Raw genomic sequence first — 26,069 nt, 5'->3', positions numbered from 1 at the left:
GCCCCAGCCCTCCTCGCTTTAGCTCGCTCTCTCTGTGTCAGTCAGTCATGGAGCGGCTGCCTCGAGCCGCGGCGGAGACTGAGGCAGCAGCAGCTGCAGCCAAGGAAGGCGGCGCGGGCTGCGCGCGCGCTGCGGGGAGCGGCGTCTCGCGCCGGCGGGCGCAGTGACAGCGCGAGCCCAGGATTCCACCTTGTGCCCGCAGCAGGAGCCGCCGCCGCCGCCTGCGATGCTCAGTGAGTGGCCCCAGGCTGCCCCGTGCAACGCGCCCGGCAGCCGTCCCGGGCCCTGGGAGGGAGAGGGCGAGGGAGGCAGGCCTGGGCTGGGGGGGCGGCACACACCGCGCCGGAGATGCAGCTGTGCCCGCCTGCACGGGGACGGGAACCAGCTGCCTGGCCTCCCCTCCCCGCAGCGGTGCAGCCCCAGCAACAGGGAGCGGGATGAGGATCCTCCCTGACACTGCCTTCTCGTCCGCTTCTCCTTCGCTCCCTCTTGCTTTTTATCTCCTTCCTACCCAGCTTCCTGATTCCCCCTGGCGGCTGCTGCCTTCTCTGCCCGTGGTTTCCCCCCTCTGTGCTCTGCACTGATTTTATTAGCCTGGGAGGGGGGACTATGGAACGGATTCTGCCCCAAAAAGTGACCCTCTAAAAATGGCTCCGTGGGACTCCTTGATTATTGTGTCTCATTGATTCTAGGTCACAAGAGCTCAGCTTACATGTAGGAAAACCATAACTTTTGTAACTGCTACCCCTACAACCAGAGTCTGGGATCTGAAGATCAAGCTGGGGCTTTCCTGTTAATTTCATCAGAGCCAGCACTAAAGGACCTGCAGGTCCAGTTCTGCCCTCAGCGACACCTGTGCAGCCCCACTGATGGCTAATCAGGTTGTCCAGGTGGCACTGCAGGGAAAAGCTGGTCTACAGAATCTCCTGTTGTCGATGGTGCACAAGCATGAAAACCCCCCGCTTCGTTCCCAAGTTATAGGGCTGGGAGTTATGAATGACTTTCTACTGAGCACATTTGATTTGGGCTCAGTGAGAAATAGGGAACCACAAATTCCCACTCTTGCAGAGTTGCCTTCCAAAAGACAACTGCGGTGTAAAACTCAAGCTTTTCTTATGTGTTACAAATAAATCCTGAAAGTGTTAAAAATTCAGGATTTAACAACATTCTTTTTATGTTTATGCAAATGAAAAATTGATTTTTCACTTTCTGGTCTTCATGTGCTTGCTCAATGGTGTTTTGTTTGGGTTACAAACATTGTAAAGAAAATTTTTATTATTTAAAAATACTGTTTGAGTTGGGAGGGGGGAAATTCATGGAAATGGGTCTGTTGCTCTAACTGTGTCTTTTTATAAAATCTAGGTCTGAAGTAAGATTTGACCCCACAGCTTCACTTTAAGGAAGGTAGGGATGTATTAGAATTTGAAAGGAGAGGGTGATCTGTTGTGGGTGGAAATAAAATAGATCAAGCTCATGTGGAACACAGGAAATAAGGCAGACAAAGCTTGCTATTGAATCTCATTCTTGAAACTTCCTTCATGGGGTTGGTCAATCTTATTCTATGGACTGTGCCCAAAATGCAGGTATGGTGTAAATGGACACAACTCCACTAAAACCACTGTTAAACAGCTGTCTTCTCTATTTCTGAACCCAAACTCCACTGTTGGGTAAGGGTATAATCTACTGCAGGTAGTTTAAATTATTTTTTGTCAAGATCCAGATTTCTTGCTCAAGGTCCAGACTCCAGAGAAACACTTTTCAAACCTCAATAGTAATAATGATAATAAATAAATAAAAAGATTTAACAGTGTGTTTAAAAGCATCTGGTGATCTGGATTTGGCCCACAGTCTGCCTGCTGACTACCCCTGCTTACTGTTTCTACCATCTGGAATGCTTCTTCTATTTTGCTGCACCTCGTTAATCTCCATTTCAGTTTACAATGTATCTTGTCTCACTTACCTGGACCTCTATTTCTGTTACTATATATGGGGGCACTTAAGTAAAATTTGAGCAAAAATTTAGAATTTGTAAAAACAAGTTTTTGAGGAACCCTAAGACTAGTAGAAGTAATGCCATGAATTTATTTTTTTTAATTCAACTGGAAGCAGTAGCTTTTAAGCAATTAAACATTTCCCTACATTATTTGTGACCCAAACATTGAAGTACTGAGAAGTTGAGAGAGAACAAGAGTAAACAAAAGTGGAATTGCTAAACAGCATAAGTAATTAATTAGATTCTTTAAGTTCAGTTCTCAGTTGTCAGTGACACAGGCAAAAATATTGGAAATAATGATTTTTTTTTTTTAGCTTAGTCCATTTACTTCTATAAAGTGTTCTGGGATTACAGTTTATATGAAAGGCCCCATACAAAAATGAAGTTTTGCTATACTGCACATGGACTCCAATTTTGGTGCCCCTCAGTAACAGAACATTGACCTGAAAGTGAACGCTCAATTTGGGGATAAAAGGCAATGATACTCTGGCTACAAGTCAATGCCTGACACTCACCATAGAATCTGCAGATGTTCAAAATATGATCATAAGTGCTCCGCTGAACTAATCAGGTTTGAGTCTTCATATGGAGGCTTGGATATACAGTTCTCAACACAGGCAGAGGCCCCAGCTCCTGCAGTCATGTGATGAGTTCAAAATCTAAGCTGGCTTCTGAAAAGTTGTTACTAGCCCATTTGTATGCAAAGAAAAGCTTGAAAACATGGACGGAGCATAACTGCATTAGGGTCTGCCTGAGTCTGCAGGCAGCTTCTGGTAGGAGAAGCAACAACCATTGTAGCCAGGGAAGGTGCCCTTGGCCCCACACTAACCACAAAATCAGACTAGGTTCCTGTTGCTCTGAGGAAGGGGAGCTTGGCTTGGGTTTTATGGGATTGGCTCCCCCTTTGGGGCTGAGGTATCCTCTGGGCTCCTGACATTTTTTTGGGGGGGGAGGGGGTTGGGAGGGGAGGGGAAGCAAGTGTCGTTTTTCCACCTTCCACCCTCTCATGACACCAAATCAAGATGATTTAATTTTGTGTAGACTGTGCAGCGTTTCATAACATGATCTGTCCTCTTTTCTTTCTTATTTTGATCAGCAGTAGATGAGTTAATATGTCAATATTGTTATCATTCCTGGGCACTTAAGTTGATGCCCCATTAAGAAGAATAAGGTAGCTCAGACCTCTGAGTGATTTTCAGGCTTTGTGCAGACTCAGGCATTTCACATTTTAAAAGCTTTCATCACAATCAGGAGAGCAAAAGACTGTAAGTGAAAGTTGAGATTTTAGAGAACAAGATGGCAGGGGAATCTAGATCTCTGACCTGGTGTGATCTGGCCTAATTTGAACCCTGCTGACAGCGTTCTGAAGGGCTGATTTCATATGCTTATTTTTATATATTCTCTGCAGTGGCCATCAAAATCACAGTATCTTTAGGAATATTGGTTTTGGTGCTTTGGGGCTTTTCTTCCTGTGTCTTTTACTGCAGATAATTTCCCTGCTTCCATTATAACACTCCCTTTAGTACTGAGGAGTCAGGTCCGATAGCCAGTGGAAGAGCTGAGCTGCAGATAGCTGGAGCAAAAATAGCTTTCCAGGAGAGAGGCCTTATTGGACCACCACAGCACCTGTATCAGTAATGTCATGCATTTCCAATGTTTTAGGGGTTTTGCTCAATAGTAAACTATCTAAGCAGTTCCTGTTGGGTGACAAGAATTAAACAAAAGTGGAATTGCTAAGCAGCATAAGTAGTTAATTAGATTCTTTAAGTTCAGTTCTCAGTTGCCTGTGTTACCTATTCGGTAACTTTAAACCGTCCTTTATCTACAGGGGGAAAAAAATCTTCTTAGGAGATGGCATTCCTAGTGTCAGTCCCAGTCCTGTTGCATGCAAGGGAGAAAGTGAAGGGGAGTAAGTGTTTTCCTGCAAATGTATAAAGCCCTGCAAATTCAGAGAGATCCACTTTATATTCACAGCTATTCGTGGATCATTTTTGCAGATCGGATGTGGATACAAATTTTGTAACCATGCAGGGTTCTACAAATGTAAAAAGCTAGATTTCCCTGTTACCCCCAAAGCTCTGAAAAGCCCAAGCCTGAATGAGCTTCCAGTAACTGATCTGTATTGCAAGTCCTAATCTAATTGGTCTAACACAGGGTTTCTCAAACAGGGGTTGCCACTTGTGTAGGGAAAACCCTTGGTGGGCTGGGCCGGTGTGTTTACCTGCAGCAGCTCCCATTGGCCCAGAGCAGCGATCCGCGACCAGTGGGAGCTGTGATCCGCAGGACCTGCAGACAGGGCAGATAAACACACCGGCTGGGCCCACCAGGCACTTTCCCTACACAAGCAGTGACCCCTGTTTGAGAATCCCTGATCTAACATCCCTAAAATGCCCAATCCCTGTATATGAGGATTTGAGAGCCCTATTTAAACTCTTGTCTTTCTCCCTTGCTTCAAACTTACCCTCTTCTCCATTAGTCACCTGCTTGATTCAGCAATTGCTGGCAAAGACTGAGCTCTGTTCCCCTCCAGCCCTTATGGTATTACCATTTTATAGGATCTGCTGGAGTTCAACACCCCTATGCCTCAATGTAATGAGTGATTCCTCTCGCTCGTTACAGGCTTATTATGAGTCAGCTGTGTAAGGGAGCTGTGCCCTAATGTGTGAGCATCTCTCCTTGATGCAGCTTCATGTTAGTTTTAGTAATGAATAAGGCTGTGATTATATTGAACCATTGGTGTGAGGCTGATATACACACAGTTTGTGCAATGATTTAACTAAATCAGTTAGAAACATATGTAATTAAATCAGTGCAATGCCCTTTTGTAGATGCACATGTTTTGGATTAAGAGTGGTATTGTGATTTAGTTTAGGTTGGCTAAAAAAACATAAAATAACTCAGTTTAAGGTATTCCATAATCTGAAATAAGAGCCTTTACAAGAGGGGGTTTCACAGATTTAATTAAATCTGTTTCTAAACTGATTTAGTTAAATTTGTGCACAGAGTATGCATCAATAAGGCCTTAGTGTGAGCTTGGGTGAGTCACTTATACATCAGTTATACTAGCTGCAGTATTGGATAAAATACGAGACTGCATCAACAAAGATTCTGAATCTGATTTAAACATCTCTGGGTGGGAGTTAGGGTTTGGAGTTCTCTGCATTCACTTTTTTGTTGACTTGAATAGAATCCTATTATACCTCTCCCTTCTGCAGAGAAGTGTTAAAGATATCAGCAGAATTTACATTGTTTTTATATGATTTTATTAGCTCTTTTGAGTGGAGGAAGCCGTGGTTGAATCATACAATTTCTTCATTTTTCTTTAATTGAAAAATGCATTTGTTTGTGGCCCCTCACAATTGCCTCACTTAGGTGAACAGATGGAAAACTTTTTAAACTTGTCCCCAGAGCAAATATGGCTTTGCAATAGCACAGGTCTCTTAAAATTCCACTATTGCTAAAATTTCATATCCACACCCACTTGGTACTTCAAGAAGACCTAATTGTGTTAACTGCTCCTGTAAACTGTAAAATGTGTGTGAGTAGTAACAAAAGCTAAGCAACTGTCATGCTCTTTAAAAAGCTGTTAAAATCCTCTTGTTCTGTTTTTGGAGAGGACATCCTTAAAACTAATGTTGTTTGTCTGAGAACTGATGTACCTCATAAAACATAGTTGCTCAAACCAGAAAACATTAGTATTTATGGTAAATAAATGCAGGTCTTTTTGTAGTGGGAATGGGGACATAGGATAGAGAGGTAGGAAGCAGACTTAATATTTAAGTTCTTTAGCTCGTTCTTCCAATAAAAGAAAATTGGCACTAATCCATATTTAATAAACCATATGTCCATGTTTGGTGTTTATTTCACTTAAAACTCTTAATTTCCCTAATCCCTAAATTTCTGAATAGTCTATGGCTTTTTGACTAAGTGTCATTAGTGGGCAAGGCGGATTCAAGTAACATCTGACCAATGTTCCGTTTGTCACAAACTATAGGCTGATGCAAGCAGACTCATTCTTTTATGGAGCTATGACACTTTTAGAAAATGTTTGCAAAATTCACTGATATTACAGTACTGCAAATAATTTCTAATCAACTTGTATTACTTCTTTTTGTATAAGGATTGCCCCAAAAGATGTGTGGGAAAGGGGTGACTGGATATGGGGAAGGCAAGGGAGAGAGAAGGGTGCAGGGAGTTCTGCTTCTTACCTTTGAAGTAATAGGAATGTTAACTGTGGTCTTCCCGGGTTTTGCTGGAGGACCTCCTGGAAGTCCCAGAAGTTGTATAATGTTAGCTCTTGCCTCTTAAACTTCCTTTTAAAAAAAGGTTTTAGTTGTATGATTAAAAATCTGTTCCCTTCTTTGCTGATCAACCTTCATTCATGTGATGATGTAATTTCACTGGTTTTACAGTCATCAGTCTTTTAAGGCTAAACAGGACTTGAATTTCTAATGTGAAAAAGCAAGTAGGAGAAACATGCCTTTCAGGCCCTCCCTATACATCAAAATGAAAAAGCAGGTGAGGGAAAGGCACAAGCCAATTTAAAAAACAAACTTTGCAAGTTACTTTTCCTACCTTATAATGGATGTTCTTTTAGCTAAGTAAAATCTTTTGGCTAACCGCTACCGTTTTCTCTTACTCTTTCAGTGTCTAGTTATGCTGAGGTATTCGGAGATGAGCACTTAAGGGTATCTCTCATACTTCAATATCTAAAGAATCTGCCTTTGTGGTTCCTAGTATAATGGAAGTGTTGAACCATTTGTTTTCAGTCAGGTTTAATGCAGATACTATGTTTGTGGAAAAAGATACATAACCCACCTGTAAACCATATTTTTATGCACCATCTTTTTTTTTTTTTTTCTTTTGAGGTCATGAAACGTGTACGCACAGAACAGATTCAGATGGCAGTGTCCTGCTACCTCAAGCGCCGTCAGTATGTGGACTCGGAAGGTCCCCTAAAACAAGGGCTGAGGCTGTGTCAGACTGCTGAAGAGATGGCAGCTAATCTCACAGGTAAATTTTTCATGCATACTTATGGGAGGAGTAGTGGAAAATACGTAGTTTCTATATAGTAACTTTTATTTTCAGAGGGAATTTTTGAAATACTAAATTGGGAGGAGTTACAAACAGTAGTGGGGAAGATAAAATGTAAAGGGTCCTAGACCAGAAACATGGTCAGAAGAATAAGAAGATTAATGACAGAGGAAAAAGGTTAGCTAATTAATCTGGGCAAATATTCTGAAACGCCCATGTATGCTCTGTGGGAAGGAGAAACCTGGTGAGTACTGACAGTGAAAAAACCTAAGGGTGAAATTGCATATGAATAGGAAAAGCCAGTACAACTTTGTGTTACAGAAGCACAGAATCATATGAAATAAAAATAATAGGAACTGTTTCTTTCTCTGGCTTGTAGTTGTCATGTAGTTTTGAAAGACCCTTCCACATCCCTCAAGAGAACCCCGTAATGGCTGGAATGGAAAGTGTTTACATGCACTCTCTCTCTCTTTCCCTTCTAAGAGCTCCTGGATCTCTGCTACACTGTCTACTCCACCCGCAACATATCCCCCTCCGCCCCAGGAACATATCTGTTTGTTTTTCAAACCATGTTTATGGCACTCTTCGCTGTAAAACTTGAAGGGGAGGGACACAGCAGTCCACAAATATTGCAAGAATGTAAACACCAAAGGGTGGGGTGGGGGTTATAATGAAGGATGAAACTCATGTTTAAAGGTAAAAAAATACAGGTTGAATGTTTGGTGGGAGGAGGAGTTTTCTGTTGGTGAGTTCTCAGCCTGTGGCAGCCTCCCAAGGGGAGTGGTACACACTCTGTTTCTTGTGATACATACAGCTTGCCTGGACAAAATACTAGTTACTGCACAATCCTGCATTGGCAGGGAGATAGACTAGAAGATGATAAAATAGATCTTTTCCATTTCTAGAATAGACCTACCACAATACCGAAGCAGAGTGTAACAAGCTATGGGTAAATGGCAGGTTCAACTCTTTATAGACCTAAGAGAAATGATAATTGGTGCTTCTTTACAGCTTTTCATTTTCAAACCATTTTCAGACAATAGCTATAGCAGGGTTATAGTGGATCACAAATTGAGTATGAGTCAACAATGTGATGCAGTTGCAAAAAGGGCTAATATGATTCTGTGTATATTAACAAGAGTATTGTATGTAAGATGCAGGGTGGTAATTGTCCCGCTTTGCTCAGCGCTGGTAAGGCTTCAGCTGGTGTACTGTGTCCAGTTCTGGGCACCACATTTTAGGAAAGATGTGGAGAAACTAGGGAAAGTCCAGAAAAGAGCAACAAAAATGATAAAAGATTTTGAAAACCTAGCCTATGAGGAAAGGTTAAAAAACCTGGTCATGTTTAGTCTTGAGAAAAGAAGACCAAGGGTTGATAAGTCTTCAGTTATGTTAAGGACTGTTAAAAGAGGTTGGTGATTGATTGATCTCCATGGCTTCTGAAGATAGATTAAGCTCATTACTTCTTATCCTGCAACAAGGGAGATTTGGGTTAGAGGTTAGGAAAGACTTTATAACTATAAGGATAGTTAAGATCTAGAAAAGGCTTCCAAGGAATCCCCATCATTGGAGGTTTTTAAGAACAGATTGGACAAACACCTGTCAGGGATGGTCTAGGTTTACTTGATCCTGCTTCAGTACTGGGGGCTGGATTTGATGACATCTCAAGGTCTCTTTCAGTCCTCCATTTCTATGATTCCATGTAATCTTCACAACAAACCTGTGAAGAAGTATTCTCATTTTAAATGGGATGCAACTGAAGTAAAAAGGTGAAGTGATTTTGCTGAAGGCTACAGTGGGAAAGAAGAAGGCAGTGTAACAATGGGATTAGGACTCAGGAGCCATAATCTCAGTGGCATGTAGTCTGACAGTAAATGCTGGTGGGATTATGTTGGTGTTTGCAAATCTTACTATTTTGCATACAGATAAAAACCTAATTTAGATAAGAGAGTATGAATACCTGTATGTTTAACTGACCACCAAACACTGTAAATACATTTCTGTTCATTAGTGTGTATCCTCCTGCCAGTTCAAGGATTTTGTTGCTGGTGATCCAGAACGCAGTGATCAGTTTTCATTAGATCCCAAACTCTGGGCAGTCAGCGGTCATTTGTTGAGGTGGTCACTATTAGTTCATTTCAGACATGTTCAGTGGGAGCACAATGTGCATAAGTTACAGTTCTCCAGATGAGAGCGAACCTCTGGAAAGTTCTTTTTTCGTGACTTAAAACAAATATAAAAATGGAAACTGGGCTGATCCAGACTGTGGAGGTTGGATGGTCTTCCTGCAACATATCCTGACTATGGAGATTGCCTTGGTCTTGAAGACTGATAATTAGACTAACATCTAACTACAATAAAAAAGCCTGTGTTGAAATACTCTTGGAATAACTATTTTCATCACTTTTCCTAAAAATCTCTTGCTGACTCCCTCACAAAACCCACCCTTGCTTTTCCTGTTCAGTTGTTTCCCTGATTGTTTTCGCCATATTGTTTTCTAAACAGTCCTTCCATTTAATTCTCTGGGTCATTTACTTCCTATTCTTGCCTATCTCCTGTACTGTAGTTTCTGTTCTTTCTAGATATATTTCATACTCCTTACTTGATTTATATACTTTTTCCTTTTCTTTCCTATACTGGCACTTACTTTTTCCTCCTTCCTTCAGAATTGCTTTACCTCAGCCCATCCCAAATGTTTGATATGGTCGCTATATCTCTCTAGCTATTTTGTCTGTTTTAGGGCCTTCACTGCAGCGTACAAACTGGGGAGCAGAGCTTCCTCCCAGCTCATCTTCTGCCCTTTATGGGACCAGAAGCACAATGCACCAGTAGCGCAAGTGAACCTGCAGCAGGTTTTTCTAATACAGGTATATACATATACCTGTGGGTGAGGTAAATTGATAACTTTCTAACAGACAAATAAAACTGTGAGAGTAGCCATCCTGTGTGTATCAGCTGAAGAGAACACTTTTGTTAGCCAAAATAGAACACTACAAGGGAGATCATCATTTCAGCTAGGATAGTTCCTTTCAATCTATTGGCACGTCACATAACTGGCTCCATTTACAAGAACTGAAATCAGAAAACTGATGTTATCAATAGATGCTCTCATGGCCAATGGAGAGGGTGGGAGGGAAACTGTCCATGGTAGAACTGAAAGAAATGTGTATATACACCCAAAATCAATCAATCTCTCTCTCTCTCTCTGAAAATACACCTGAAAACAGCTCTCCCTGCTCCACAGGAGTTTTTAGGGAGTGATTGAGTTCTTGATTCCTGTGTAAAATGTCAGAAGGGAAAGAGCTAGAATTCTAACTACTTGTAATTGGCTCATATGTAGTATCTGGTTACTGTTTGCATGATGACAATGAGCATTGGAAGCATTGTTGAAAGCGCAAATTGCAACAACATAACTGCGCAATTAGCCTTCTCCCGAGTTAATTACTCAAAAGTAACACCCTTCTGTCTTACACATGTAAGGTGATCTTCTTGGTTTTAAAAACTAAGTCAGTTGCACAGGGCTAAGCAGAGATTTAGTGGTACTCAGTAGAGTGCACCTGTATGGTATGGGCAGAGTGGCAGATCACTCCCATTACCTATGGCAATGTCAAAATCAGGACCTATTGCCAAGGGTAGTGCTGGGGAAACTGGAACATCCTAAAGAGCTGACGCTAAATCTTTTCTTTAACCCTGCACAGAGATTTTATAACGGAATAGCCATATTTGCGTAAATGGGTGAGTCACATAAAAGGCAAGCTCTTGTAATTAGGCTGCTACTGTTTGGGCTGTTCAGATGACTGATGTAGCTGACTTTGTAAACTGCTGTGCAACACTTTTTTTTTTAGGTTAACCTGAGCAAAGTTTGTATATTATAGTTCTAATAGAGAATGTTGACTTTGTTGAGCCATAAGTCCAGGCTCTAACAGAGAATCTGAACTGTAGCCATTAAGTGAGCCTAAAAATCTTTGTCTTTTAGAAGTAGAAAAACAAATTTGAAGTCATTCAATAAATATATAGGTTTTTTCCTTTTTACATCACTAAGATTTTATGCAACACAGCATGCCTTCAGAACCTAACTGTTTGCTTCTGCATGGAATTCCTACCAATTCTGAATTTCCAAAGTAGCTGGGTTATGGGAAAACAATCTTCCAACAGGGTTTAGACGTGTGTATTTAGGAAATAGGGGATTTGGGAGGGGTGGGATATTGTTATCCATGTAACTTCACTAGCACTGAGTTTGTTCACAGCAGGGGCTGCAGTTTTGCGGCTATCTTTATGCTCCTGCACTTGAATTGAGCTCAGCCCTGGGAACCTGTAAACATGACCACTGCATGTCCCTACGCTGATGAAAGATATGCCCATTTGTTATAAAGCAGGGGTGAGGTTAATGCTGGGGCACATGTGAATTTTGGCTCAATGCTACCTTCATTTCTTTCCAGTGGGACATAACAGGGGTAAGATGGACACTGGCCTTTCTCTCTTCAGCATGTGGAAACTGGCAACTTTGTTTATAGGCTTCCAGGCCTGTAATAACTGAGTTTTGTGAATGCTAGAGAGCAAGACGGGGACCAGGATGAGGATTAGGAATAAAGAGACTGAGGAAGAAATTGAGGGGTTTGGATTGAGAACATATGGGAAGAAGGAGAGGATGTAGGAGAGTATAAACATGCATAAAAGAAGGGGGAGTGAAGGAAAGAGGGAATGATAAAATTCATAAGAAAGAAAAAGTAAAGTAAAAAGAGAAAAACAGGTGAGAAGGAAAAGCAAAAGAATCAAGACATTATTACAAATTTTAAAATTTACATTTTGACATTCAAAATTTAATAGTATACAGATGTAATCTGCTTAGAGTGTCACAGAGAGTTGTGGATAAGTGTAGGAGGTGGATGATTTTGGTTTTCCTTCCTCTGATGGGGATCCCTTTTTTGAATACTTCAAAGCTATCTTTACCAGAGTTAATATTGATCTTTCTGAAAAACAATGTAATCCCTATATTTTTGGCCATGGCATGTATTTGTCAAAACAAAACTCCCTTGGAAAGGTAGTCACAAGGACCACTACAAGGTCTTTTTCTTCCCTCCTGAAAATTACTCGGTATTTTGTACATGTAGGCTGGTCGAAAGTTACAGCTCAGATCAGTTGGTGGATACAGCTTTTCTATAACATGCTCTCATGTTGCTGTGGACTGCATAAGGATACATTTTGATAAAAACTAGGTGTTTGAAAAAGTAAAGGTATGAATTTGTGGGCACTGATTCTTTAGTGGGATTTCTAGACACTGCTGCAATACAGATACGTAGTAATTGGTGAGCAGTCCCTATATTCAAGAAATCTGATAATCTGATTTAATATCTCCAATTGTAGAATTCAGATTCTCTGGGAATTCCTCACTTCATGTAATAGATTCATTTGAGAGAGAAACACAAGTTTGCTTCAATAAGAATGATTTATTTTAGCACACACAGGGTTGTAGGACTGTACTGAATTATCTAGTGGCAATCTAAAGGGATCTGTAACAATATTTTGAGACCAAGAACTTTGTGCTTTATTTGAAAGTTAAATGGTGGGTAACTATTGATTCTTGTCAAGCTTTCAGTACAGTACTTAATATATGCAACCTTTGTCCTTTTTCCATTTTCCCTAATTTATGTAATTTTGGATTAATAGTTTGTCAAATGCCCTATGAGACAGTATCTAATGCTTTGCAGTACCTGGCCCACATTCATCCTGAAATGTCTCTTCGGTTGCATTTTGTTCAATTTTATGTTGTGAATTTTGACACTTTCAGATACAAATACCCTTGGATTCTAATTCTTTTTTTATTCTCCTAGTCCAATCTGAATCTGGTTGTGCCAACGTAGTGTCTGCAGCTCCCTGCCTGGCAGAGCCACAGCAATATGAAGTGCAGTTTGGACGATTACGCAGTTTTCTCACAGGTAAGCAGCTGTGGGAGGAGGATAGCAGATTCTAGACAGGCAGTATACATTTTTAATTTTGTATAGTATACAGTATTAGCTCAAAGTCTTTAAAATTCTTTTTTGAATGGGTGACTCTGTCCAAGAGACCTAAATCTGAATTCCTGTAGCTTCAGTGAGTAAAGGGACTCCACCACTTACCTTTAAAAATAGGTAAAACAAATTAACATTTAAGATTACTGCAACTGAAAGGTTAGAGAAAGGAAATATTTATCTTTTTCAGTATGTTTACTTTGTGCATAGTCAGTTTTGCTGTTTCCCTTCTCAGTCGGTCAGTTTACCATTCATGTTTGCGTGGATCTTCCATACAGCAACAGGAGAGTGGGAAAGATGTATTATTTTTTTTAAGAAATGAAAAAAGGAAGGTGTGATTGTAAAACATTAAAATTGGCAGATCATTTTAGAGGTAGATGTAGTGCTATTCTATTTCTGTTCTCGTTAGCTTTTCAGACATTATGGTATCTGAATGCCTGAAGCTATTTTTAACTCACTTTTTCATTGTCTAGATCTTGAGGGGAACTGTGTTCCTTTAAATTTACCGGAGCATTGCTCCAAAGTTTTTTTGGAACTAGAGGATGTGGGGAAGAAACGAACAATGTTGTCACTGTGTGCCCCCAAAATGAAAGAAAACTTGATCTTTCTAGAAAGGAAAAGACCCTTGGGGGAGGGTAGGTGGCAGTAAAAAGTGGGAGGGGCTTCTGGGGATAGAAGTACAGAAGTAGCCAGTCAAAGTGTTGTGTGTGACTGCCAGCCTTTACGGCTATGGGGAGAGCTCTATTGATTACAGTTATATTTAAGTTAGGATTAATATTCCTGCTGGAGTTGAGGAGGGTTAGTTGGGAAGATTTCCCATCACAGTATATAATGTAGCTGGTCTGTAGACTTATCGTGACCATCAGTAATGCAATGGTGCCAAACTGCTGCATGCTTTTATGATTTGGCGGGTGGAGATAGTTTTGAAAAGTGTGGACATGCTGTTCAGGATTGCAGGTGAACCTCATGTATTAGATGCGGGGTGCAGTTTTCTTAGCATCTTCTTGCTTGAGGCTCACAGGTGCCCTTTAAGACAGCCTTCAAGGCTCCAATTGTCAGCTGCTTTCCCCTTTCCTATCCCCTTCTGTTTTTGGTTTTGATCTTACCTGCTTGATCCCTTTCTGACTTGAACTTTAACCTACTTTCGTATCTGCATCTATGATGTGTAACCTGCAGCCAGACAGCCAAATGAAGCTCACCAAGGGCTTGCTGCCTGCCGTCTCTGTCTCCACTGGCACTGAAAAGCTGCTGTTGCACATTTCTCAGCAGTGCATTCCTGTAGGGCTCCTGCAGGTCCCATTCTCTCTCACTCCCATTCCTGCCAACTTGTAGCCTCTTCTCCAGTGAGGTCTTCCTCCTCTCAGCACTTCTGAGGCATGGGAATGGAACAGAGCACCATCTGTCAGCTTGGGAGTTCAGAGTGTGCAAAGCACTAATTGGTTGTGTATGACCTGGGAGAGAAGGGAGAAAGAATGCAGAGGGGGGAGAGGTTTACAAAAGGAGACAGAGAGGGGCAAAATGGCAGGATGGAAGGGAAAAAGTGTTGGAAGAATACTTAGGTTCTTCTCCATTGTCTTTTCTCATTGATTTGAAAGGAAAAAGAGAAAATGATGTCTGGGAAGGCAAGAGGCAGAGAGAAATGGGAATAAAGAAATAAAAAGGGATGAAAAAGACCCACCTTTAAGGCTTTTAAACTATATTTTGTTTCATTCATCTGAATGCATCATACACAAATGTTGAGGCTTGAGCTGCTGGTAAGTTTCTGTTGTGGCCCTGTATGCTGCCACGGCGTGTGTGGCACTGCTCGGCATGCCACAGCTCCCTGCAGCCACTTGAACCTGCAAGGAAAACAGCCCCAAGAAGCTGCCTTAAAAAGGGGTGGAGTTGTTACACAGATATAGTCTCTTCAAGGTACAGTGTATCCCAATTAGGTGTACATTACACTGTGTTCCAGAAATTACTGGTGGGATTTGTTTTGGCTAAAGAGAGAGAGCAGAGACAGAAATAAAACTGTGAAGCACAATGTGCTGCAGGACGTTTTCAAAATAAACAGAGAGTATGTTTCTCTTCCTCCATTTGTGAATCAATTCCATGCATTTAAAAGCACCACATGCAAGTTGTTCTGGAGCTGGGAAAACCACTCAGTACAGGCCCAAATTAAAGTAGGTAAATAATTCTGTGTTAAACATTACAGAGGTCTGGTGTACAATTTTTAACATACCTAATTTTAAAGTGCAATTACTTCAGTACATAGAACATTTAAAATAGGAAAACTTTCTTCTAAATTCATAAAAGAAATTCCAGCGGTCATGTTGTTTATGGTGTGTATTTTAATAAATGTGCCTTAATTTAAAGTGCTGTTAGTAACAGAAGTAAGCTATTTCAAAGTGAATTTTATGTTGACAGTCTCCCTCTTGCTGAACTAAAAATGTTTTTTAAATCAGAGATGCAATAGATTCTCTATTTTCCCTTTAGGGACACCAAGTATTTATTTAGAAACACCAACAGAAGGCTAGACATTTGTCCTCTAATGCCATTGAAAGCAGCTTGAATAAATTTTTGATTTATGTTTCTAGCAGAAAATAGATTGAGAGAAACCAAAATGCTGCTTGTTGTTGTTTTTGATTTAGATTCAGATTCCCAGCACAGCCATGAAGTGATGCCTCTTCTGTATCCCCTTTTTGTCTACCTCCATCTTAACATGGTCCAAAATGGCCTAAAGAGCACAGTGGACAGTTTCTACAGTCGCTTCCATGGGATGTTCATGCAGAATGCCAGCCAGAAGGATATCATTGAGCAGTTGCAGACTACCCTGACTATTCAAGACATCCTGTCCAACTTCAAGCTCCGGGCATTTCTGGACAACAAGTATGTTATCCGCCTTCAAGAAGACAGCTACAACTACCTTCTCCGCTACCTCCAAAGTGACAACAACAATGCTCTTTGCAAGGTTCTCACCTTGCACATTCACCTGGATGTGCAGCCTGCCAAGAGGACAGACTACCAGCTGTATGCCAGTGGCAGCTCTTCAAGGAACGAGAGCAATGGCCTGGAAACAACAGACATGCCTGCTTCCATACTGCAGAATGAGGCAGCGCTGGATTTACTGCAGGACAGCATTAAACGAGTCAAGGACGGGCCTCCTTCACTAACCACCATTTGTTTCTATGCCTTCTATAACACAGAGCAGTTGCTGAACACAGCTGAGATCTCACCGGATAGCAAGCTGCTTGCTGCTGGATTTGATAATTCTTGTGTAAAGCTGTGGAGCTTGCGATCCAGGAAGTTAAAATCTGAGCCCCATCTTGTAGACGTGTCCAGAATCCGCCTGGCTTGTGACATCGTGGATGAGGAGGTCTGAATATCCTTATTTTTCACCCTATACATTTTGGAATGTGTGTAAACTATTTATATAAGAGAGGCTAAAAGAAATGTTTTGTAACTTGGATGTGGAGATAGGGCTTCATGGAACGGGAGAGGAACTGTGAGGGCATTGAAAAGCTGAATGACCTTGAATCTGCTCCACCCCAATATGAAAGTCTTATGAGCTACTGCTATCCCTCTCTTCTCCTGCAGCAGCCCTTAATGCAGACAGCTGTGGGAGGATTTTATGTGGACAAGCTCAGGCAGCAGCCTGCCAGTCCTAGCTGCTTTTTTCCTGATTCCTCTGTACTTGTCTCAGCCCTAGAACAGGGGTGAGCAAACTTTTTGGCGCGAGAGGCACATCTGGGTGGGGAAATTGCATGCAGGGCCAGGGGTGCAGTGTGCAGGAAGGGGCTCAGGGCAAGGTGTTGGGGTGGAGGAGGGGACTCGGGGGTGGGGGTGCAGAGTGTGAGAGGAGGCTCGGGGCAGGGGGTTGAGGTGCAGGAGGGGTACAGCAGGGGTCTCAGGGCAGGGGTTGGGGTGCAGAAGGGGTGCGGGCTCCAGCCCGGCGCTGCTTACCTGGAGCGGCTGTGGGGTGGCGCACACCAGGGCCAGGGCAGTCTCCCCGCCTGCCCTGACCCCGCGCTGCTCTGGCACCACATCCCTGCAGGGGGTGGGCAGAGGGCTCTGCGTACTGTCTTTGCCTGCGGGTACTTCCCTTGAACTCCCATTGGCCATGGTTTCCCATTCTCGGCCGATGGGAGCTGCAGGGGACGATGCCTGCAGGCGAGGGCAGTGCACAGAGCCCTCTGCCCCACTTCCCCCAGGGGCCGCAGGGACGTGGTGCCGGCCTCTTCTGGGAGCAGTGAAGGGCCCGCGGTGCCCTGGGAGTGGCAATCCCACGAGCCGGATCCAAAGCCCTGATGGGCTGGATCTGGCCATGGGCCATAGTTTGTCCACCCCTGCACTAGAACATATGCAACCTGGTATCATTGAACCATTAGTGGAGGCCCAGCCCCAGAAGCACATAGCCATCCTGTGAGTGAGAGAGTGAGGCTGGACGGATACCAGGAGTGAAACAAGAACAGTGACTAAGACAATACAAAGCAAAAGTAACAGAGAAAAGAAGACAAGAAGGGGGAAAAAGGAGCCGACAGAAGAGGGTAGAAGATAGAAAATGGACAGAAAAAGAAGAGAGCAGAAGGGAGATGGGCCTGGTGTGAGGAGTCATGGAAGTGGGAGCCATGCCCATTTCCCAAACTGTCTCAAGGGAGGCTCCATAAAGGTTGAGAACCTGTGATTTAACTGATCAGTGGGTAAATGTTTAGTATAGAGAAATTATGCAGAACTGTCTATATTAAGGAAACTGCACTGTAGAAATGTAAGACACTCTCCAGTCTATCTTTGTAATGTTTGAGAGGAGAATTATGCGTATGCCTTTGCATACTTGGTCTTCACCTCAGGGCTTTGCTAGATAGCATCATCTAGTTTATTCCACATCGCTTTTAGTTAGTGCCAATTTTCCCATTTCTGCCCTCCGATTGCAGCCACCCACGTGGCACCTTGCATCTGATTAGGAGATCAGGACTGTGACTCTGACTTTCTTTAATCATCCTTCCAAGCAAGACGTCCCTTACTCTTGTGCTCAGCAGCTTGCTGTGAGAACATCCTCTTGCTGATGCTTCGCCATTTTGTGTTGCTCTTTAAAGAAAACCCAGTAGCATCTAGATCAGGGGTTGTCAATGTGAGCTGAATTTTGATGGCACGCGGTAGCAGGCTGAGTCGCTTAGCCTGCTGCTGCTCTGAGGTTTCTGCCTCCAGCTCCTGCCAGCCAGGGTCCCACTGCCCGTCCCACTCAGCGCCCGCTGCTGGCCGGGGTGAAGGAACCCCAGGCTGGCAGCAGGCTGAGATCCCGGCTGGCAGGAGCCAGTGGCCAGAACCCCAGAGTGGCGGCGGGCTGAGCTGCTCAGTCGCTGCTCTGGGATTCTGCCTGCTGACCCCTTGCCAGCCAGGGTCCCCGCCGCAGCCCCACTCACCTTGCTTCCAGTTGGAGTTCCAGCACAGGCCCCCGGGCAGACATGGTCCAGGCCTCCGGCCTTGCTCAGCCCTACCAGCGGCCAGCTCCACTCACCTCAGCTGCCGATCTGGGGTTTCAGCCGCTGACCTCCTGCCAGCCGGTTAACAACTGATCGCTCAAAAGCCTGTGTGCAGCTTAAAGTATCCAAATACGTGCCAGACATTGGAAAACTCGGCAAGGAAAAGCAAGGGCAAAGATCACACTAAACTGATAAGATCTGCATTTTAATTTAAATAAAGCTTCTGAAACATTTTGAAAACCTTGTTTACGCTACATATAACAGTAGTTTGGTTATATAATATATAGATTTACAGAGAGACCTTCTAAAAACCGGTAAAATGTATTACTGGCACGCGAAGCCTTAAATTAGAGTTTATAAATGAAGACTCGGCGCACAACCCTGATCTAGATAGTGAGGGACTGTTTGCTTCGACATAGTAAAGAGAACTCCGAGCCCTATTTATGAGGAGTAGGGATTGTTTTGTTAGTCATCTTGGGGCAGGCTTCCAGGCTTAGTAGCAATGTGGCTCAATACTCAGTACTACTAGAACTAACCATTTCAGATGGGTGTACAAATTGGTAGCTTAGGCTCTCCCAAGATCAGGCTATGAACTACTTTCATCATAAGCTTCTGGGAGTTCATAGGACTTATCACTTTGAATCAGTGCTGTGACAAATATGCAGGTCACCTCAGATTGCCTCTTAGCTTCAGGTTTCCCTATGCTATATACATTCCCTTGTTTACATATCTAACTTCTGAATAGCAAAACACTGCCAAATTATTTGGAGTATATATTCTTGCTAGCAAGTGTTTACATACCTTTTATATGTGTTCTGAAATGGCTTTGGAAGTCTGACGCCAATGGCTCTTGCTGATTATTTAACATTTGTGTCCATTGTCATATCTGTATACAAATTTAAAACAATATCTTGTCAAAAATTAGCGCACATCCAAGCAATTTCTGGCCCACCACCTTCACCCACTGACCAAAAAAACCCCAACCATCCTGGCAGCAGGACCAAATGTAGGGAAAAACCTAGATGAACACACTTCTTACAACATGTCCTAATATTGCCAAATTCTGGGCTAGAAAGAGAAAAAAATATAGAATGGAGAGCCCACCAATGAGAATATGCTGCCACAGGCCTCCAGGAGTTCAGACTTGACAACAGGCATTCAGATACAATTGGGATGGAGGCCATAAATACCTAAATAGGCGGAGCAAGAGCATTCTGGCTGGTCACAGGTGCCATGATGTGTGATAGTGAAAGGAAAGGCTATATCTGGGAGAGCTGTTCATGTATAAATGATCAGTATTGTGGAAAATTATACAATACACAGGATAACTTAGATAAAAAGCACCTGGATGTTACAGCCATGGGTGCTGTAGAACAGCCTTTGATGCCTCATTTTGGAGATACAGGGTTTCTATATTGTCTTGTTTCTCTCCTTCCCCCACCCCCACCCGCCCCACTCACTCCAGATACTTTTGGTTTTGGGGAGATTATTGCATATCCTTAGTGCCTGAAGTAATTTTCCTTCAACTTTGTTTCTAATTTGCAGTAAACTAAATTCAGTTTCTCATGATGTAAGATTGCACCAATGCTCAATAGATCATTTGCCGTAACTGCACTGGTGACACTATCGGGTTTTTTTATACATTTCTGTGTATGAACAAAAAGAGAGATTCAGATGTTAAAATAATTCCCAGAGCATGAGTGTTACAGAAGTGCAGTTGCTTCTAGTTGGCACAACGTCCTGAAATTATTAGGGTCAAAAGGCTTTTAGCAGGTCTAATTTACAGGGCTGAAAACAAGTTCCTTATTCAGTGTAATGCCCCAACATGCTGGTGATGTCTCATCTCTGAAGAGCGCTGGAGGCTTGAGCCTGCCCTTTGGGATAAGGCAAGTCCATTGTCTTTATAATCCCATGTGCTATAGGCTTTATATTAATATTCTCTCATTTAACTGTATACTCACAGTCCAATTTAATTTGATTTTGCAGCTGTGCAAACAGCCTCATAATTGTCTTCTTTGCAAGGTTGCCATGTAAGTGTCTAGGACATAAATCAACAGCAAAAATGCTGCATTTTGTTCCAAGCTGTAGGAGTGGCTGCTCCTAAACTCTGATGTGAAGTCAGACGCAGCTCTACTTAAATTCTGCTCTTAAGATACTGAGTGGCAGGGTGCATATGAGTGGAAGAGAGGGGTTAGGGTACCAGGCAGGAGGAATACTGGAGGAAGCAGCCTGAAGACTGTCCTTCAGAGCCTCTTCTCTAGTAGAGGGTAGGGGCTCTTCTAAGCAAGCACCTTCACCTGCTGTGCAGCTGTATGCAGGAATTGGGCTTCCGGCTTGAAAACCTTAGATGCTCTGCAGGACAAGAGAGAGATTGTAGGTGTCTAGGATAATCTGCTGATGCAGGGATGGGGGTGGAAGAATGAAATGCTGCCTGGGCCCAGCATTGTTCCCACTAAAGATCTTGAGGCCTGGCTCACTTCCTAACTGTTGCTAGGCAGAAGAGTATAGGGCTGGGTTTGGCCCTTTTTCCCAACATGTGACTGGGATGAAAGGGTTTTGAGGATGAAATTTTTGTCATTTTAAAAGAGTAACTTCAGTGACTTTATATAAATGTTCCCAAAATTAATAAAAACAGATTGGATCAAGGGACAATACTAAAAATAAAAAATTGCTCTGTGGGAGATAATAGTTCTTTACGGTCTCTGTGTGTGCGCGCACACACATACATACATACATAATCACCTCCTGTTTAGTTTCAGGCAATATACCACAGCCTTAATTGTTTTCTTCCCCAAGTATTGGTTGCTGTTGCTCTCTGTGTGCATGTACGTCTGCAGGGAACCAAGAGTCTCTGCTATTCTGCCTGTCCTTCAGCCTGCTTTTTGGATCCTTCTCAAGTACCTGCATCTTCTGCTCATAGCTTTTCCAAGTAGTGGCAGAGTGAAATTAAATCACCATGATTCTTCTTTGTTTAACTACTTCCCACAGAGGTATAAACAGCAGCAGTGAAATTTACCAGGGTTAAATTGTCACACAGCAGCTGTTGTAAGAGAGAGATTTGAGCATCAGCAGGGGCACATTAAGCTCTCTGTAGACTCAGGAAGTTGACATTGCACTGGTTCACATTTGAAAGGTAATCTTTGCAACCAAAAGGGCTTTAGAAATAAAAACACTTCAGTTCTGTAGAACTTTACTTGTCTGGGATTTTTTTTTTCCCCTAAGATCTCGTACCAGAGATTGACATTTGGAAAGTTCTTTTAATACTTTCTATAAAAAAAAATTTTTTCCAGCCCATATTGTACAAATAATAAAATACAATTGTTAATGCATGTTGTTGGCTTGTAAAGGGGTAGTGTTTTACATATTGAAATATAGAGGAAACAAATTATTCACACTGCTCTAACCTGCAGTAGTAACTGCTTTGGAAGGGATGATTGATATTCTTAGTAATGCTCAATGCTATCATATATCCAAGAAAAGTATGTATTATCACATTTCATGCCTGGAACAGTAATTCTGAAAAATTACTAAAGGAGAATGGATTCTCCTCTTCCCCCCCTCCAGTTGATGATAGCACAGTCCTAATTCTGTTACTGTTCTAACTGCTACAAAGAGTCAAGAGAAGAGCACCAAAAAAAAAAAAAAAAAAAGTTTAGAAAACGAGGAAAGGTTGAAAAAACTGGGCATATTTAGTCTTGAGGAAAGAAGACCGAGGGGCAACCTGATAAGTCTTCCAATATGTTAAGGACTGTTACACAGAGGATGGTGACCAATTGATCTCCATGTCCACTGAAGGTAGGATGAGAAGTAATAGGCTTAATCTGCAGCAAGGAGATTTAAATTTAGATATTAGGAAAAACTTTCTAACTATAAGAGAAGTTAAGCTCTGGAACAGGCTTCCAGGGGAAAGTTGGAAGCATTTAAAAACAAGTTGGACAAACGCCTGTCAGAGATGGTTTAGGTTTACTTGGTCCTGCCACAGTGCAGGAGGCTGGACTTGAGAACTTCTTGAGGTCCCTTTCAACCATAAATTTCTATAATTCTGTGAAATAACTCAACTAAAATACAAAATGGAGTGTAGAATGTTCTTTGTGGTTAGCATTTCCTGTGTGACACTGGAAACAAAGGAATGGAACTCAGTCCTCAACCAACGAAAGATTTGTGGTCTGTGAATATCTGGGTGCATTTTTTTTTGAGTACAAAAGAAGGTTACTGGAATACGAGACTGCTTCTGAGCAGAAGTTACACATGCTAGCTGACTGTCTAGAAATCATAATTCATTGGGAGGGCATAAAACTAAAATTCTGGATTTACGTAAATTACTACAACTGCACTGTAAAATAGGGAACCTCAGTAAGCTTTTATTGGCAACTTTGTCAGGAATCGTAGGTCAACAACTGATTAACCTAACATGCTGCAGATTGCAAGCCCTCACCTTTAATATATGGAGAAGTGGCTTACAGACAGTGCAGGCTCCAGCAAGCAATGCTACATCCAGGACAGAGGTGGACAGTTGGCTAAAAATGGAGCTTTACGTGTTAGAACCTGTAGTCTCTGTGCTACACCCCCATAGTAGAGATTTAGTTGCTATAAACCATATCATGAAATCCCCTTGGGTACTGCTTTGATGAAGGAAAGATTTGTGACTTTATTATATTTCTATTCACATCTGGGAGAGGAGGAAATGCATAATAGCATTGCTTTCAATTGCCCTTCATTTCTTTTAATCTGCTGCATCTTTTTTCTGCTAGAAGTCTGGGTTTCTGTTATCCAGAAGGACATTCATTTCCAATAATGAGTACACCAAAGCACTGGGTGCCAAAATCTGTTTCCACACTACTGCCAAGAGTTTAGTAGAGAGTGAATAGGAAGTTACCAAATGAGTTTAGCAAGTGTGCCAAAGGAGGAGACATTTGAAAAAGAATACATCTTAAAATAGCCTGTCTTGTCTATTTTAATATAATCTCAGGTCCTGTCTACACAGGGCACTCAGGAAAATTAAACCAAATTAAAAAAAGATGTGACTTTAGAGTGGATAACTAAACCACATTAAATTCTTGTGTGGAATTCTTATTCAGAATTGAAGTGACCTTAACTTGGTTTATGCAGTGTTGTTGTGGCCATGTTGGTCCCCAATAAAGACATTACCTCACACACCTTGTCTCTTTAATTCGTTTTAGTTTAATTCACTTTGGAAGTGGACTAAGATAAACCAAATTAAGGCCACTTTGATTCTGAATAAGAGTATCCCTACAGTGTTTTTAGTGTGGTTTAACTAATCCACTTTATAAATTAATTTGGATTAACTTTCCTGTGTCTCCCCATGTAGACAAACCCTGAATTTAAGGTTCCTTCAGAGATGGGAATGGGGGTATGGAAAGTGAAGATAAAACCAAAACTCTTTCAGCATGTCTGCATAAGATCTAGCATGGAGTAAACATGCTTGAGAAGTGAACATTACTACGTTACACAGAACGGACATTTATAACTCTACCACTAGTTCTCCCATTTTTGACGGTGGCAAGGGAGAGGATCCTCTGAGATCACTCCAGCCTGGTTCTCACTTGTTGCTTCTTGTTGAACAAATAAATATGCTCTTTTGTTTTCTGCACTGTCCAGGAGGAAGATGATGACAATGTAGGCACAGAAATGAAGGTACTGAGAGGACATTGTGGACCGGTGTATAGCACGAGGTTCCTGTCAGACAGTTCGGGACTCTTATCTTGTTCTGAGGACATGTCCATCAGATACTGGGACCTTGGAAGTTTTACAAACACTGTGTTGTACCAAGGGCATGCCTACCCTGTCTGGGATTTGGACATAAGTCCTTGGAGCCTGTACTTTGCCAGTGGTTCCCATGACCGCACAGCAAGACTCTGGTCATTCGATCGGACATACCCACTGCGAATATACGCGGGCCACTTAGCAGATGTGGACTGTGTAAAATTTCACCCTAATTCCAACTACTTGGCTACAGGATCCACAGACAAAACTGTGCGCTTATGGAGTACTCAACAGGGGAACTCTGTGCGCCTCTTCACAGGTCACCGTGGCCCTGTGCTAGCACTTGCATTTTCTCCCAATGGTAAGTATCTGGCTTCAGCAGGAGAAGACCAGCGGTTAAAGCTGTGGGACTTGGCATCTGGCACTCTTTACAAAGAACTGAGGGGGCACACGGACAATATAACCAGCCTTACTTTTAGCCCCGACAGTAGTTTGATTGCCTCTGCATCGATGGACAATTCTATTCGGGTTTGGGACATTCGGAACACATACTGCAATGCCCCTGCAGATGGTTCTTCCAATGAACTGGTTGGTGTATATACCGGACAGATGAATAGTGTACTGAGTGTACAATTTATGGCTTGTAACCTTCTTCTGGTGACTGGAATTGCACAAGAAAATCAGGAACATTAATTTTTTAGGGAGGTGGGTGGGTGTATTGAATGCCAGAGTCCATTACCAGCTGAGATTAAATTACTGACTGTGAAACACTTTCTTCCTCTCTCCCATTAGCAGACATGTTCAAAATGTTGCAAATATTTTCAAATGGCTTTCCCATAAAAGGACCTATACTGTTGAACAGAGAGAGAGGAAGAGGGAATGGCAGAAAACTTTAACCTAGTCTGATACTGGTAGGGCAGAGGAAGAGGGGAAGAGAGAGCCTGTTGTTCAGTAGCTTGGGACAGCCAAAAGCCTAGTCCAGACAAGTGAAGTTATCAACTGGACAAGCTGCTGACCTGCATTTAAATACTCTGCATTGACTGATGGGCATATCCTACCTGTTATTAGTGGAGGCGTGAGTGCGCTCGCATATGTGTAACTACTGGCCCAGTTGGCTTTTCTCTTTTTCTGGTATTGCAGAGAACCAGAATTTAAGACCCTTACATTAAAAGAAAATGGCTATTTACAGTAATGGTCCCAATCACTACAGCTCACAATAGCACTACTGAAGTGTTTTGGACTAATAATGTAAAAAAAAATCGCCTTTTTTAGTAAGGGGAAGGAAATCTGATGTAACAGCCCATCTCTGCATTATCATTTGGCTTAAATTCTTGGCACTTCCTATGAGATTTGTAACTCTTCCTGGTCCAGGAATTTGGGATTTTCCAAATCTTGTTGCACTGTGTTTTGGAGGTGGAGGGAGTAGGCGAGAGTGGTGATTTGGGGGTGATTAATGACTCACCCTGGCTGGAGAAGAGTATGAGAGCCTGATGAAACTTGGCCTTGTCATAGGAAAGGGTCATGTCTGCACCTCACCAAAAATATTTCAGCAAATGGAAGTTGGCAGTCTTTGGAGGATGGGAAGGGGACACGTGAAATGGAAAATAGTATTACTAAATTATTGTGCATACACAGAGGCAGCTTTGCCAGCATTGGATTTTTCTCAAAATGTTGCAATATCAATTATATAAACGTTGTGAAACAAATAGTCAGCATTTAAAATCAGGATCTGAGGAGAATGCAAGTCCTAGTTTGTCATTTTGAAGAGAAGATTAAATACTTCTGCTTTCTGGAAAGAGTTATTTTGTATTTTGTTTTCTATTAAAAGCATTTAGTTTAAAAAAAAAAAAA

At 42.2% G+C, this 26,069-nt stretch overlaps 1 protein-coding gene across 2 annotated transcripts; it reads left to right on the top strand.

Annotated features, from left to right (window-relative positions):
- The first annotated feature begins 15 nt into the window (after nucleotides 1–15).
- On the top strand, nucleotides 16–26,069 carry TAF5L (TATA-box binding protein associated factor 5 like). Of its 2 annotated transcripts, XM_050949097.1 has the most exons (6): nucleotides 16–233; nucleotides 1,363–1,404; nucleotides 6,862–7,006; nucleotides 12,859–12,963; nucleotides 15,666–16,390; nucleotides 24,114–26,069. In XM_050949097.1, exons 3-6 carry the CDS (start codon nucleotides 6,865–6,867, stop codon nucleotides 24,909–24,911), a joined length of 1,770 nt encoding a protein of 589 aa, XP_050805054.1. In that variant the 5' UTR covers nucleotides 16–233; nucleotides 1,363–1,404; nucleotides 6,862–6,864; the 3' UTR covers nucleotides 24,912–26,069. The 2 variants fall into 2 exon arrangements, with proteins under 2 accessions (XP_050805054.1, XP_050805053.1); XM_050949096.1 differs by lacking the exon at nucleotides 1,363–1,404 and having other exon boundaries at nucleotides 17–233.

The sequence above is a fragment of the Gopherus flavomarginatus genome, chromosome 4, assembly GCF_025201925.1.
Source record: "Gopherus flavomarginatus isolate rGopFla2 chromosome 4, rGopFla2.mat.asm, whole genome shotgun sequence".
Taxonomy (NCBI): Eukaryota; Metazoa; Chordata; order Testudines; family Testudinidae; genus Gopherus; species Gopherus flavomarginatus.
The sequence above is the reverse complement of the archived record's forward strand: the minus strand, read 5'-3'. Positions and strand labels throughout refer to the sequence as shown.

Excerpts from the sequence above, each read along its gene's own strand:
- TAF5L (XM_050949097.1), top strand. The coding sequence starts at position 6,865 with ATGAAACGTGTACGCACAGAACAGATTCAGATGGCAGTGTCCTGCTAC. Across the intron at positions 12,964-15,665 it reads ATTACGCAGTTTTCTCACAG|ATTCAGATTCCCAGCACAGC; the intron begins GTAAGCAGCTGT and ends TTTTTGATTTAG. Across the intron at positions 16,391-24,113 it reads GTGACATCGTGGATGAGGAG|GAGGAAGATGATGACAATGT; the intron begins GTCTGAATATCC and ends TGCACTGTCCAG.